General features: G+C 40.6%; 1 protein-coding gene across 1 annotated transcript in view; it reads left to right on the top strand.

The window, feature by feature from the left end:
- LOC113116976 (polypeptide N-acetylgalactosaminyltransferase 16) overlaps window positions 1-15230 on the top strand; it is a 34480-nt gene extending 19250 nt beyond the window's left edge. The window contains exons 5-15 of the mRNA XM_026285297.1: window positions 1100-1165; window positions 2362-2483; window positions 5349-5436; window positions 6829-6913; window positions 7143-7246; window positions 9911-10037; window positions 10114-10206; window positions 12212-12295; window positions 12368-12491; window positions 13488-13604; window positions 14333-15230. Coding sequence (XP_026141082.1) covers window positions 1100-1165; window positions 2362-2483; window positions 5349-5436; window positions 6829-6913; window positions 7143-7246; window positions 9911-10037; window positions 10114-10206; window positions 12212-12295; window positions 12368-12491; window positions 13488-13604; window positions 14333-14476 — 1154 coding nt within the window. The 3' untranslated portion in view covers window positions 14477-15230. The remainder of the gene's footprint in view (window positions 1-1099; window positions 1166-2361; window positions 2484-5348; window positions 5437-6828; window positions 6914-7142; window positions 7247-9910; window positions 10038-10113; window positions 10207-12211; window positions 12296-12367; window positions 12492-13487; window positions 13605-14332) is intronic.
- Window positions 15231-15720: the final 490 nt, after the last annotated feature.

Here is a 15720-nt window from a genome sequence, read left to right as displayed (position 1 = left end):
ACCTTTAAATCCTGTTTACACTCGTCTTAATCACACTCTGATCTCTGCTTTCATCATCAGGACCATGTGACCAAACATAAAAAAGGGCAAAAATCATCTAGAAACCTCTAGCAACCTCATAAGCAACATGTTAAAAACACTTCCAGCCACATCCAGCAGTGTGAGGAGTTGGAGCGATTTAAGCAGAAAATTGATTGTGATGCTGTGGACTCCTTTCTAATAAACACTGAATACACATTACACACATATTCCATTTCCTCCTTCAAAACAAATCACTACAGTCCATCCACACACACACACACACACACACACACACACACGTCTGTGAGACACATGCTAGCTGACATCTGCCGCGAGAGTGAGTGAGTGTGTGACTTGACTTTTGTCCTGTAATCTGTGCTTTATCCCCCCCATCACCATCTGCCACACTTCCTGTGCGGCTTCATTCTCCAACACACACACACACACACACACACACTTAACATATTCAGATCAGAAATGTCAGCAAGAATGGATATTTTGCTTCTGATTCCAGTTTTAAAAAAAACTTGAATGTTATAATTAACAGAAAAAAACTATATAGTTTTTTACAATCATTTTATCACCAATTTCAAATGATGCAGCGTTCATCATTGTAATAGACTAGAGAGAAAAAGATGCTGCAATCATTACTGTAAACTAAACTTGAAGTCAAAAACAGTTCTTTTCAACTGTTATAGTACTCAGTATTGTTTTTGTCTGTGTTTTGTCTATAATCACGTTCAGTTGAAGCTGCAAACTGCTGCGGTTGATTTTCACATCAGCAGAAGAAAGCAGATAACGAAAATAATGAAAATCATTTCATTACAAACTCAATCAGTTCTGGTTCTGGATTCCTGAGGTCTAGATTTACCTGATTTGTCAGCATAATTAATCTTTCCTCCTCAAAGCTCAGCTGCGGACATGCTTCCCTTTGTGTGTGTGTGTGTGTTTGCTTCATTCATGAACTGTTTATCTTGTATATTACAGTCTTAACTGTCCATGTTCATGATCATGTTGAAACACTCACTTGTTGGTGCATTCTGGGAAATCTGACGTCTCTCTCTGTGTGTCTCTGTAGCTGAAGACTGTCGACTTCTCTCTCAGATCCCAAAGGTGCGCTGTCTGAGAAATGAGCGTCGAGAAGGTACGTGTGATATGAGGAGTGGAGATACATTCATATACTAACAATAAACATGTTCAATTTGATAATAAATGCATAGTTTTGCTTTTGCATTTGCAATATCAAAAAAAAAAAAAAGTGGTGATCTGCCTTTGTTACCTAAAAAGAACTACCTAATTTAACCTAGAAAAAGCAGTTTGGTTGGCATAAATGTAATATATTTGAGAACATGAGAATGACATCCTCCATCAGGAATCATTCAAATAAAACTGTAAATTCTGTCAGGGCATATTAAAGACTGCAAAGTTGAAATACTCACACTTTTGTCCAAAGTTTTGGGTCAGTGAGATAAATAAAAAAAATTAATTCACTAAAGATTAAATTTATCAAAGCTGACACTAAATATTTATATTTCAAATAAGTGTTGTTCTTTTAAATCTTATATTCATCAGAGAGTCTTGAAAATAAATGTTTCATGGTAAGAAAATTTCACATTTTTTAATCAAATAATTGCAGCCTTGGTGAGCAGAAGAGACTTTTCAAAAACATTAACATTAAACAACAACTAAAACATTGACTCTGATTGACCCCAAACTTTTAAATGGTTTTGGTTAAGGTTAAGTTGATCAGCTTTAGTCCATTAAAGCTGCGGTCGGTAACTTTTGACGCTCTAGCGGTTAATAAACAGAACTGCTTGCGTCTTGCGGAAGAACATCGTAGCCGGAACTACTTCTCTCTGTTTATGTCTATGAAGAATCACAAAGGTACTGGGTTACTCCGCCGCGGTACCCCTGAAGCAATCTAAAATAGTCCGAATATAAACACTTATTATAGGTGCACCCTAGTGATTCAGGACAAGCTAAAAACACGGTTTGGAAAATGGATTCATGGTGTACTCGCTTATTATATACATTTTTGTACATTTTGAACAGAACCAAAGTTACGGACCGCAGCTCTGATTGGTTGTTTCTTAACGGGAGCGCATGACTTTCTGCAAATGGCAATAGGACACTGGGAGGAGCCAGAGGAGCTTGATTTTTTCACAGATTATCTGTCTCATATTCTACTGTCAGGACGTAATGACAGGTTTAATAAATATGTTAAAAATATATTTTTTACAAAAGTTACCTACTGCAGCTTTAACATACAGATGAAGTTGTGCCCTCAGTGCATGTATGATCTGGTGTTGTGTGTAATGAGTGTGTGCTGGTGTTGCTCAGGTCTGATCCGCTCTCGTGTCCGAGGGGCGTCTGCGGCGTCGGCCTCCGTCCTCACCTTCCTGGACAGTCACTGTGAGGTCAACACAGACTGGCTGCAGCCCATGATCCAGAGAGTCAGAGAGGTAACACATCACCAGCCGGCCAAACACAACCGCATTATTCACAGAGACGTTCAGTCAGAAGGAGAAGTGTTCAGATACACAACCCTTTAGAATATCTGTTCTGACACTATATCTGACACTATAAAGACTGGAGTAATGATGCTGAAACAAAACCAGACGAGGAAGAACAGAACAGGCTAGAACTAGAAGGAGGATAACTAATAAGAAGAAATACTGTACCTGAAACAATTATAACTAAATGGGGACAGGAGCAGGAAAAGCCAAATAAGGGCAAGGAAGGAAAACCAGGACATGGAACAATTAGGGAGCAGAACACAAAACATGGAACCGAGTCTGACAAAGTGACAAGTTAGTCTAATTAAGTGTCAGAGGCCAATATTTATATTTTATCATGGTGGATTCCTAGGACATCTAGCCATTTTCCAAACATTTTAAAGTCTCTCTCTCTCTCTTTTTGCGGTGGAGCATCAGCAGTACACAGCTGTACACATCAGTACTTCAGAGAAACATCGATCATGTCTGTTTCAGAGCAGCGCTTCTCGACTCAGACTTGACACTGGACGTCCCGTGCTGACGCAATCACTTCTACAAGTGTTTACTGTACAAATGAAAGACAAATGTCCTGAATCTAGATTACGCAGAATGGTTGACGTTTTGGAAGAATAAGCAATTCTAATTTTCAAGTGATTTTTCATGTTCTGACAGCACAAAACACACTGTGTTTATTGTAGTTTATTGTAGTCCAGGTCATATTTGTTTTTACCTTGATAAGTTTTATTCACGGTTTTAGAGGATGATGCATGCCATGCAACCTGTGCATGTTTCATCTAGCTTGTGTGTAGGGACAGATGAATTCGCAGCAGGTTATTGTAGAGTTTGATCTATAGCTGACGCTGCTTTAACATGGTGAGTGTGGAGAGTCAGTAATGAGTCATGAATGAGTCCAGTCTAGTTCTTCAGAGGGAGACTTTCCCAGAATCAGAGCGAGAGGACGGTCGTTTGTCTTCTCACAGCTGCACCATGTAGCCTCTCTCATCCTAAATCATCAAGAGCGATCATCATCATCATCATCATCATCATCATCATCATGTCCTCAACCACTTTTCTGCAGCATAAGAGCTTTGTTCTGGAGCCAAGAGCCTTGTGTTTCTCAGTAACCCTTGTTTGTGCTGCAGGCAGGGATTCTGGATGATTGCTCAAATCTGCTGATTGTTGAGGACATGAGGGTGGACTTTTTCTTTGGCCACACTTTCTTCAGATGGAAATATGAAAATGTCGTTTTATCAAATGTAAAATCAAGACACTTGAGCATTGGAAAGCAGTTTAGACACTTTCTAAAATATAGTGTAAAACGTTTTTAATGTCCATGAATGCTCATGCTTTTTTCATTTTTGACTCATTTCCTTATTTTTATGCTTTTAATACACATGTCTAAATAATCTGAGCACTGTACTAAATCTAATGATACACACTGAAAGAAACACACACTCTCTCCTCAAACAACACTTGAAAAGAAAATCAGTGTCTGACGCCTGAACATTTGAATTATGACACTTTGAATTAAAATTGTTTTCATGGATCTGTATTTTTGAGCAGCAGATGTTTAAAAAGTTCAAATTAGTTGTAAATATTGAGATGATCAAGTTACGGCTTAATGTTTTTAGAGAAGGATGAATTCTGAATGACGTAATATTAGATGAATGATTACCACTAGTTTCATCCGCAATTCAGAACACAAAAAAAATACAAAGTTATTAAATGCACAACAAAACAAGTTTTGTTAAATGTCAGAATTAAGATTTACAAAAAATGTTTTTTACCTTTTTCCCGTGTTTTTTTCTTCTTCTTCTTCTATTACAATAGCAGTATGGAACAGTATACATGCATTTAAATAATAATAAAAATACAAATAATTTTTTTTTTACTTTTAATTTTTTTTTTCTTATTAAACTTTCACAATAAGAGCAGGACAGAACTTTTAGATTTTTTTATTTTTTATTTTATTAGGTTCACTCGTCCAGTTTGGACGTGGTATCATGGTAATACTGTGTTTTAGTTCCCTGTTGTTGTTGGTTTTTTTGTTGTTGTTTATTTTGTTACCATGTGTCATTGTAATATGATGGTGTTCTTTGAAGCACGTGAATGCCAAGCTGTAATCATTCAGTACCAGTACCATGGTAAACTCACAGTACTGTGTTTTCTGAAGAGAAGCTGTCAAGCCAGGCTCTTTCTGAGTGGAGTGTCCTGATGAATCTGCTGTAGGTGTGGTGTGTCGCAGATGGATTTCTGGGCTTCCCCGCACACATACTCCAGCTGTGAGCACAGAGTTCAGCGTGTTTGCATCCACAGCCAGCTCTAATTGAAAGCATGTGATTTTCTTATGCAGTTGTAATATAAACTTCCCTGACATACTCATGCCTACATGCTCGTAAAATAGTTTTATGGATGCACAAGTATATGTACTACATGCAGCGAGTAAAGCAGCAAAGAACACATGAGAGCTCAGGCTGCAGATCCACAGAGCCTTTACACACTCAGATGATGCATTTCATTTTTTTAATATTGTGTTTGAGTTTATAACACTCTACTTTATGTTATATTACCTTGCCAATGAAATACAGCTGCTGAGGGAGTGACTATAAATTTGACATCTTTCTCTCTTCTGATTGCCACAATCCTTTTAGAAAATAAAAAAATGAAATTTTAATTTCATGCGTTCCTCCTAGTTCTTCTGAAAGCAGGGTGGTCACATGTCTTTCTCTCTGTTGCGTTCAGCTGCCCTGAAATACAATGATGACTAACTAAATCAAATACTTGCAAAGTTTTTTACCCAGTGGTCATGTGTGGTTTGTGTTCTCCTGTCAGGATCACACGCGTGTGGTCAGTCCCATCATTGATGTGATCAGTCTGGATAATTTCGCCTACCTGGCCGCTTCTGCTGACCTGAGAGGAGGTGAGAGATCTCTCTGCTTTACCATACTAAATCAACTCTTTTATCTGGCAATTTAATCACTACAATATTTGCTTCTGCCAGAAAGCAATGAGAGTAAATGGAGAACATCTTCAATGTTTCTGCTAAGAATAATCCCCAATAATCTCACAGATTTCTCAGACTTCGGTCAGATTTGCCAAGACACCAAAGGATCTCATTATGAACCAGTCTTATACTAATATTACATATAAACTATTCGATTATTTATTAGTATTTTAAATTAACTTTTATTTTCATATTTTTTAGTTTGCATTTTGATTTTAGTTTGCAAAATTTTCACCTTTTTGTGTTTTATTTATATTGGCTTATATAGTTTGTAAGACTTTGAGTCATTTCTATCTAATTTTATTGTTATGAAGGAATATTAGGAGACAAAGATAGAGTTGATAATAGAAGCACAAGCATGAGCATTAGATCTCCTGAGCTTTAAAGGAGCGAACTCTGAGCCAGCAATCACACAAATCTGGTTAATGTAAAGGTATCAGTGAATAAAGTCTGATATACATGCTGATATTTGTCATTTTTGCTTGGCTGATGAGTGATTGACAGTGACGGGACCTTTATTTAGACAGCACTAAAACACCAGCACCTAAACGCAGATGCAAATGTAATCTTTAAATCACTGATTTCAAATGTTAGTGCACAATATCCAGTTTCATTTTTTACAGGTTTATTTTTTTACAGTCAATGATTTCAATTTAGTATGTAAAATAAATTAAACTTCACTGGAAACAATTGTTTTACATGCTGTTTAAATTATAGTATATGCACACAGTCATAAGGGTACATTTTTTAGAAACTGAAATTTATACATAATCCGAAAGCTGAATCATCTTTCCATTGATGTAAGGTTTGTTATGAGGACAATATTTGTCTGAGATGCAACTATTTGAAAAATAGCAGAAAAAGAGCAGAAAAATCGAAATATTGAGAAAATCATCTTAAAGTTGTCTAAATTAAGCTCTTAGCAATGCATATTACTAATCACAAGTTACATTGTAATATATTTATACAGTAGGACATTTACAAAATGTCTCCATGGAACATGATCTTTAATTAATATCCTAATGATTTTTGTGTATAAAAAAAAAAAAAAAAAAAAAAAAAAAGATAATTTTGACCCATAATATGTATTTTTGGCTGTTGCTACAAATAGACCCCAGAGACTTAAGACTGCTTTTCTGCTCCAGGGTCACATATGTACGTTATGGTATTAGCCATCAAAAAAAAAAAAAAAAAAAAAAAAAAAAAAAAAACAGTCAACCACTAGTCTGATTGCTGACTGATTCAAATGTACTGCATGTGTTGGCTCCAGAAGTAACCGCCTCACTTCTTCTTCCTCTTTGACGACAGGTTTCGACTGGAGTTTACACTTCAAATGGGAGCAGATTCCTATAGAACAGAAAATGGCAAGAAACGACCCAACACAACCAATCAGGTCTCTCTCTCTCTCTCTCTCTCAGTCTTCATTAAGAAAGTCTGATAGTAAATCTAGAATCTTATTTAAACCTGTTTAAATTTTAGAATCTTAAACACAAAGAAAAAATGAATCGAATGGAAGCCAATTTGTAACACTGAAATACCTACATATTTAAGCACCCAGAAGCTTTTAGAAAACTAGAAGCATTTTGGTCTCAGATGTTTTGAACCGTGTCCTGCTTTGGCAGGACTCCTGTGATTGCTGGAGGAATCTTTGTCATGGAGAAAGGCTGGTTTAATCGCCTGGGCCAGTACGACACTCACATGGACATCTGGGGTGGGGAGAACTTTGGTAAGTGATGTTCAGATGCATGATTTTACTCCTCTGCTGTGATGTGTTTGAGTGTCAGACATACAGTGATCATACAGTACTGCTCAAGCTGAATAAAGAATAGTGTGAGGATGTCCTCACTAATGGACCCTTCTCACAAGACAACGGTCATCAGCATCGTAAATCCTCAAAAGTTGTTATATTTAGATTTTTTTTTTAAATATATATGTGCTGTATGTGTATGTTTTTATATATACACATAATATACACAGGACTATACAAAGTGCACACACAAATATTATGTAGACATAAACGTACAACACAAGGATCCAGAAGAAGTGAGGTTTTTAAATCATAACAACCGCGAAGAAGAAACACATACATAACTTTACGTCATGATACTTTAAGGACTGACAATTGAACTAAACTTGAACTAAAGAGACCGGGTTTATAATGACAAGGGAAATAATCAGTTGTACCAGAAGAGAATCCCGATCTCCTGTTATGCCCAGAAGAGGCTCCTGTTACTGAAACAAGCCCAGAAGTGGCTCCTGTTCCTGAGTTAAGCCTAGATGTGGCTCCCAATCCCCCGTCGAGCCCAGGGAGGGCCCCTGAACCCCAGTTAGGGCAAGCTCTGGGGCTGGAGCCGACACTGGAGTGAGCTCTGGGGCTGGAGCTCACACTGGAGCAAGCTCTGGGGCTGGAGCCGACACTGGAGGGAGCTCTGGGGCTGGAGCCGACACTGGAGGGAGCTCTGGGGCTGGAGCCGACACTGGAGGGAGCTCTGGGGCTGGAGCCGACACTGGAGTGAGCTCTGGGGCTGGAGCCGACACTGGAGCAAGCTCTGGGGCTGGAGCCGACACTGGAGCAAGCTCTGGGGCTGGAGCCGACAATGGAGCAAGCTCTGGGGCTGGAGCCCACACTGGAGAGGGCTCTGGGGCTGGAGCCGACAATGGAGCAAGCTCTGGGGCTGGAGCCCACACTGGAGCAGGCTCTGGGGCTGGAGCCGACACTGGAGGGAGCTCTGGGGCTGGAGCCGACACTGGAGGGAGCTCTGGGGCTGGAGCCGACACTGGAGCAAGCTCTGGGGCTGGAGCCGACACTAGAGGGAGCTCTGGGGCTGGAGCCCTCACTGGAGCAAGCTCTGGGGCTGGAGCCGACACTGGAGCAAGCTCTGGGGCTGGAGCCCACACTGGAGCAAGCTCTGGGGCTGGAGCCGACACTGGAGAGGGCTCTGGGGCTGGAGCCGACACTGGAGGGAGCTCTGGGGCTGGAGCCGACACTGGAGCAAGCTCTGGGGCTGGAGCTGACACTGGAGCAAGCTCTGGGGCTGGAGCCCACACTGGAGAGGGCTCTGGGGCTGGAGCCGACACTGGAGTGAGCTCTGGGGCTGGAGCCGACACTGGAGCAAGCTCTGGGGCTGGAGCCCACACTGGAGCGGGCTCTGGGGCTGGAGCCGACACTGGAGGGAGCTCTGGGGCTGGAGCCGACACTGGAGGGAGCTCTGGGGCTGGAGCCGACACTGGAGTGAGCTCTGGGGCTGGAGCCGACACTGGAGCAAGCTCTGGGGCTGGAGCCCACACTGGAGCAAGCTCTGGGGCTGGAGCCCACACTGGAGAGGGCTCTGGGCCTGGAGCCGACACTGGAGCAAGCTCTGGGGCTGGAGCCCACACTGGAGCGGGCTCTGGGGCTGGAGCCGACACTGGAGGGAGCTCTGGGGCTGGAGCCGACACTGGAGGGAGCTCTGGGGCTGGAGCCGACACTGGAGTGAGCTCTGGGGCTGGAGCCGACACTGGAGCAAGCTCTGGGGCTGGAGCCCACACTGGAGCAAGCTCTGGGGCTGGAGCCGACAATGGAGCGAGCTCTGGGGCTGGAGCCGACACTGGAGGGAGCTCTGGGGCTGGAGCCGACACTGGAGGGAGCTCTGGGGCTGGAGCCGACACTGGAGGGAGCTCTGGGGCTGGAGCCGACACTGGAGCAAGCTCTGGGGCTGGAGCCGACACTAGAGGTAGCTCTGGGGCTGGAGCCGACACTGGAGCAAGCTCTGGGGCTGGAGCCGACACTGGAGCAAGCTCTGGGGCTGGAGCCGACACTGGAGCAAGCTCTGGGGCTGGAGCCCACACTGGAGAGGGCTCTGGGGCTGGAGCCCACACTGGAGAGGGCTCTGGGGCTGGAGCCGACACTGGAGAGGGCTCTGGGGCTGGAGCACACACTGGAGAGGGCTCTGGGGCTGGAGCCGACACTGGAGCAAGCTCTGGGGCTGGAGCCCACACTGGAGCGGGCTCTGGGGCTGGACCCGACACTGGGAGCCACATCTAGGCTTAACTCAGGAACAGGAGCCACTTCTGGGCTTGTTTCAGTAACAGGAGCCTCTTCTGGGCATAACAGGAGATCGGGATCCTCTTCTGGTCCTTCTTTAACAATACGTGTCTTGAAGGAGCGAATACAACACAATGATCCAGAGGAAGTGAGGTTTTTAATCAGTGTGTGTGCGTGACACTATGGGAATGGAAACAAGGAAATGTCCTGATGCTTAGGACAAAAAGATCTGCAGGAAAGCCTGTGTTGCTTTTTTATTGCAGTGCTCTTCCTATTTCAGGATGATCGTAACAATATTTCTAATGTCTCTGTTTACTTCTACACATGAATGTGATTTTTTCTGTCTGTCCTGTTGTGATGCTGTAGAGCTGTCGTTCAGAGTGTGGATGTGTGGCGGCAGTCTTGAGATCCTGCCCTGCAGTCGCGTGGGCCACGTCTTCAGGAAACGCCATCCTTATGACTTTCCAGAGGGCAACGCACTCACCTACATCAAGTAAATTGACCTTTATGTAACTTGCAATCCTATGTTTTGCATTGCAGTGTATGAATGAATGGCTGTTATGCTGCAGGAACACTCGGAGAGCTGCTGAGGTCTGGATGGATGAGTATAAACAGTATTACTACGCCGCAAGACCGTCAGCGCAGGGCAAGGCCTTCGGGAGGTCAGACGTCTCTCAAACCTTATGTAGATCTGGTTACGGTGACCTTCAGTTCTTCAGTACATCACTTTCTTTCATCAGTGGAACACAAAAGGAGATGTTTAGAAGAATGCTCATGTAGCTGCATACACTCTTAAAAATACAGGTGCTTAAAATGTTCTTCACAGCGATGCCATAGAAGAACCATTGGGCCCACTTTATATTAAGTGGCCTTAACCACTACTGTATGTACTTACGTTTAAATTAATTCTGCAATGCACTTATTGTGTACATGCATGCTTTTACTTTTATACTTTTACTTTTTTACATGCTTTTTATTGTTCCTGTAGCTCAATTGGTAGAGCACTGCGCTATCAAGCGCAATGTTGTGGGTTCGATTCCCCGGGAACACATGATAGGTAAAAATTGATAACCTTAATGCACTGTAAGGATGGATAAAAGCGTCTGCTAAATGCATAAATGTATTTATGTTATTTATTTATTTTTATTTATTTATTTAAATTTATTTTACATTGTACTTATATATATATTTTTAAATACCTTCATGTAATTACATCTGTAATTAGTTTATGTAATTACATTTATAATTACACCGTTTCCCCATCCCTTACACCTTAAACCTACCCATACTACCCTAACCTTACCCATATCCCACCTCCATAGCACCGGGTGACTATGAACACAACAGCTACATTGTACTTGTTTTTTGAGGTTAGCCACTTAATATAAAGTGAGACTGAATCATTTTTGGTTCCACAAAGAACCATTCGGTCAAGAACCTTTTCTTTCTCACCTTTTTATGATCTGGAGAACCTTTTTTTTCACCACAAAGAACATTTTTTGACACAGAAAGGTTCTTGAGATTTTAAAGGTTCTTTATGGAACCATTTAGACACACAAAAAAATATTCTATAGCATCGTGAAGCACCTTTATTTTTAAGAGTGTAAAATGAAACAGACTAACAAGCTTCACAAAATTACTTCAAGTACAGTATATATAACAATATAGCAAATAACAATTTACTCAAAAAACTAAACAAAACAAAAAAGATGTTCTTGAATTGCATATAAAATTTTCATCTATTTAGACGACACAGTTTATATAATAAAGAAGCTCATATATTTAATGTGATGCTTTTTGGTCAGTCATACATAAATCAAACAGGTCAGATTTCTGTGATAGTACTAATAAACTGTATATGTTTTAACTACACAATAAAAACACAATAAAAAGGTTATATATTTATCATCAATAAATCTCATTTATTTCAGTCTCTTACATTTGGACTAACTGAATATCACTTGTTCCACAGCTAGTCATGTTTTAACCAAACCATGTTCATAATATATTTCACTGAATAAACTGAAGTGTTTCCACAGATCAATGCTGATTCTAAGCAATTTGAATGAATGCATTTTGAAAATATGGTTATTTAATTGAAACCAAATAGATGCAAATAATTAATAATAAATTATGCCATGGTTTTTGAGTGCAGAAATCTGGCCTGTTTCATTTTTGTACTACTGAAAAATATGCACTGTTTTGTTAATATTAAAACTATGCAGAGCTGTCAAACAATATCATGAAAAAGTTTTTTGGGTGATTCAAGAACATATGAAAATTACAAAAAAAAAATTTAATAAAGAACTTTTTCACAAAATTTACATTTTTTTAGATGCACCTGTATACATAATAAATATACACACATATATACTATTTAAATAAAAACTTTTATTTTGAATGTAATACATTTTTTGAAATCACTAAAACTATGTAACGGATGGACATTTTATATGCAATTCAAATATGCCATTAATTATTTCTTTATTTTGACTTGATAGATTTTCCTCACAATATGCCATGATCAATACAAAGCTGTGTGAGCTCCTGGCACAGTCTGCTCTCATTATATGGAGAACACAGTGAATATTGTATTAACATCTCTTGCTTTCATTATTGGGTGCAGTATTCCTTTAACCCGCTCTCCTTCTCTGTCTCTCTGTACAGTATTGCAGACCGGCTTGCTCTAAGGCAGAAGCTGAACTGTAACTCTTTCCGCTGGTATCTTGAGAATGTGTATCCTGAACTCAAGTGAGTCACGTTCACTGGACTGTGTCTCTGGACTCTGATGGACTGCCGCTCTGAATGTGTTTTATCTGTCAGGATCCCCGAGCAGGACGCGGTGTACAGTCTCCTGAAGCAGGGGGGCTTGTGTCTGGAGAGTCAGGGCACAGACGCTCTGGGTTTGGAGGAGTGTAAGAGCACACCGAGCATCCCTGCCTCACAGGTGTGTGATAACTGTCTCTAGCTCTTTCACTAGCTTCAGTAACTAAACTACTTCAGGAGTGTGCCAGTGTTGTCTTGCTTTTCCCTGAACAGTTTTAGCTGTTGTTTCAGTGAGTAAGAGTATAAGACAAAACTAAGGCTTGGCATTGACACTGATTTCATGATTCCCAAGATCTTTGGTTTGTTTTGTACTTCCTCTGCTGAGAAACCCGAAAATGTGAAAAATTACCATGTCAACATGCATGTAAATTTTATATTATTACATAATTGTCATTATTGATATTATTATTATAATTGCATTATTAATACATGTATACATTTTCACATTTACTTTATATTCTCCAATATTTTTGGCAATTAAAGTTTCTTGTTCTTGTTTTATTTCGGTGTGTAACACTGGATAACCAATCAGATCTGTCGTTCCGGCACAATATTTAAATAAGTTGACCCGAAGTGGTGGGTTTTCTTTTTAAAACCATTTCCAGTCGCAGGACATTTAACAAATAAAAAAATAACTGTTCGAGTCTCCCTAGTGCTCTGTTTGCTGTTATTACATATATCAAAACTTGATTTTTGATGAGTAATATGCATTGCTAAGAATTCATTTGGACCACTTTAAAGATGATTTTCTCAATATTTTGATTTTTTTGTACTTAGTTGTATCTCTGCCAAATATTGTCTGACCCTTATAAACCATGCATCAATGGAAAGATTATTTATTAAACTTTCAGATGATGTATAAATAAATAAAAATACACTTACTGTAAGACTGGTTAATATTAAGGTTCAAATACCTGTACAAAGGTGAAGTGTAAAGGTGGTAATGCAGTAGGTTGGAGGAGATGAGAGGATTTATTTGGAACAAAACAAAAAATGGAGTTGTGTTGGAATAAGTAAAGGAAATAACTGTTATCAACTGTTGTTTAGTTTCTTTGATTGTGATTTCTCTCTACACCTGCATTACTCCCTCAGTCATTGGTCTGTCCTGTTTTCTCAGAAGTGGACCCTGATTGAGCCTCAGATCCGTCAGCATGACCTGTGTCTGGCCATCACAGCTTTCACTGCGGGGTCAAAGGTCAGACTGGAGCCCTGCAACATCAAGGAGTCCAGACAGGTGTGTGTATTTGAGCTACTGAGACACATCGATCACATGCAGGTTTGACACCTGCTGCTTGCAGAAGACTATTACGCTCTTCTGACAGCACTAGTTGTTCTTGTGGAAGTTATGTACATTTCATAAAGTGATCTTCTGTGGCCATTTGAGGTGGAATGTCTCTCATTCTCTCAGTGGTAATAGCTGCGCTCGATCTGAAACACAGCAGGCACAGACACATATCTTCCCATAAGCCCACAGCATATGGTTCCACTCACAACTTAGTTGGCTTAGCTGGACTGGCTTTCATCTTTTTTTCTTTTTATCTTTAATCTTTCATCAGTCTGACCTCTGCATCCGTCCACTCATTCATGCTCAGCGCATTTGTGATTATCAGACCATCCCTCACAATCAGATCCGATTCTATATAGAGAGATCAGCTGCTGCTCTTCATATGACAAGACCATAAAGAGATGCTTAAACACACACAAACACACACACACACTCTCCATAGGTGTAATGGTTTTTAAACTGTACAAACTGTATATTATATCGCCCTACACCAACCCTACTCCTAACCCTAACAGGAAACTTTATAATTATTACAAGCTAATAATTTCATGAATTTAAGAAGAAGAGTCATTCTTACAGCCTCTTCTGTGCTCTGTTTGTGGGATGTTTACAGTGATTGCATGTGTTACTATTAATGTATTAACCCATGTGCACTTTTTTCCCCCGTCTCTCTGTAGAAGTGGAAGCCCAGAGGTCCAGCGCTGCAGCACATGATCAGCGGCTTGTGTCTGGACAGCCAGCCTCCTTCAGGCCCTCCGCTGGTCACACAGTGCCGCCCACAGGTGTCCAGCCAATCCTGGGAGCCGCAGCTGGTCACCTGACTCTGACAGCTGCAGGGAGGGCGGGGAAAGGGGAGGAGTCAAGTCAGGTCGCTGAGCTCGAGGTGCTGTAGGAGCCAGAGGAAAACATCTGCACACTGTTTTAGTTGAAGGTGCTGCTCTCAAACCAATCGAACATGACCCTGTCCAAAACATCTGACCCCATACCCTTACCGTGGAATAGCTGGAGAGGGAGAAGTGACATCCTGCCTGCCAAATCAAAGCCTGAACACTTTTCCAAGGCCGTGGAGCTCACACGGCATGGTTTTATCAGTCGACAGGAGTGCTTTGTTGAATGATGTGTTAAGGACTCAGAAAACCAGATATGTAGATAAATGCCTTTCCGATCCATAACCTGTATATTCCCTCATTCCCACTGAGAGATGAAGGTCAGAGTGGTCTCCGGGTGCTTGTTCGGTATTAGATTGGGATGAAGTGAGAGGAGTCTGCAGAAACTGAACCCATGGCTAACATCACAATGAAACAACCTAATGTTTTAGCAAAAAAGCGTCGAGATGACACATTAAAAGATGTGTTAAGTGCTTTTAATGAGCTGTTATTCTGCATGGTACTGTACATCGGCACAATGTAACAGCATCTGCGAACACGTCCAGTCCAAAGACTGTTTTTCCTCTGTCTTACTCATTTGCCTTTTCAAACTTTGTATTCACTTGAAGCGAAACCATTTTTCATTCTGAACATGTGCTAGGAAAAATAAAGACTTCCACCAAACAGACAGAAAAAACGCAATCCAAAACATCTTGAGTTTGTCTTTGTGTGCCACAGTAAAACAGTCCCGAAGAGTCGTTTCAGAGTAATTGTAGACTGAAAACAGAATGCAGTGATGCACGGATTACATTAAAAACATTACATTTGTAAAATACAGTACAGTGTATGAATGAAGTGCAACAAATGTATCTGTATCTTTAGAAATGTAGCACTGTAATAGTCATTCTGTATAATGAACTGATACAGTGTATGGGGCTAAACAAATGTATGCATGCAAACAGGGGCGCCGCTGTGGTTTCATATTTATTTAATGTAGCAAATTAGAATCTATAAAATACAATAAAATAGGGATTTACAAATCAGCATTTTTTTTTGCCAAACTTATTTAGTAATTATAATAGAATTATTTTAATTTCAAAAGAATCTACACGTTATACAACAGAAGAAAAATCTATGTGTTTGTTATAAAACAAAAACATTTCTTAACCAATTGCCACAACCTGCGTTTTTCATTGAAC

The sequence above is a fragment of the Carassius auratus genome, chromosome 17 (assembly GCF_003368295.1).
Source record: "Carassius auratus strain Wakin chromosome 17, ASM336829v1, whole genome shotgun sequence".
Classification (NCBI taxonomy): domain Eukaryota; kingdom Metazoa; phylum Chordata; class Actinopteri; order Cypriniformes; family Cyprinidae; genus Carassius; species Carassius auratus.
The sequence above is the reverse complement of the archived record's forward strand: the minus strand, read 5'-3'. Positions and strand labels throughout refer to the sequence as shown.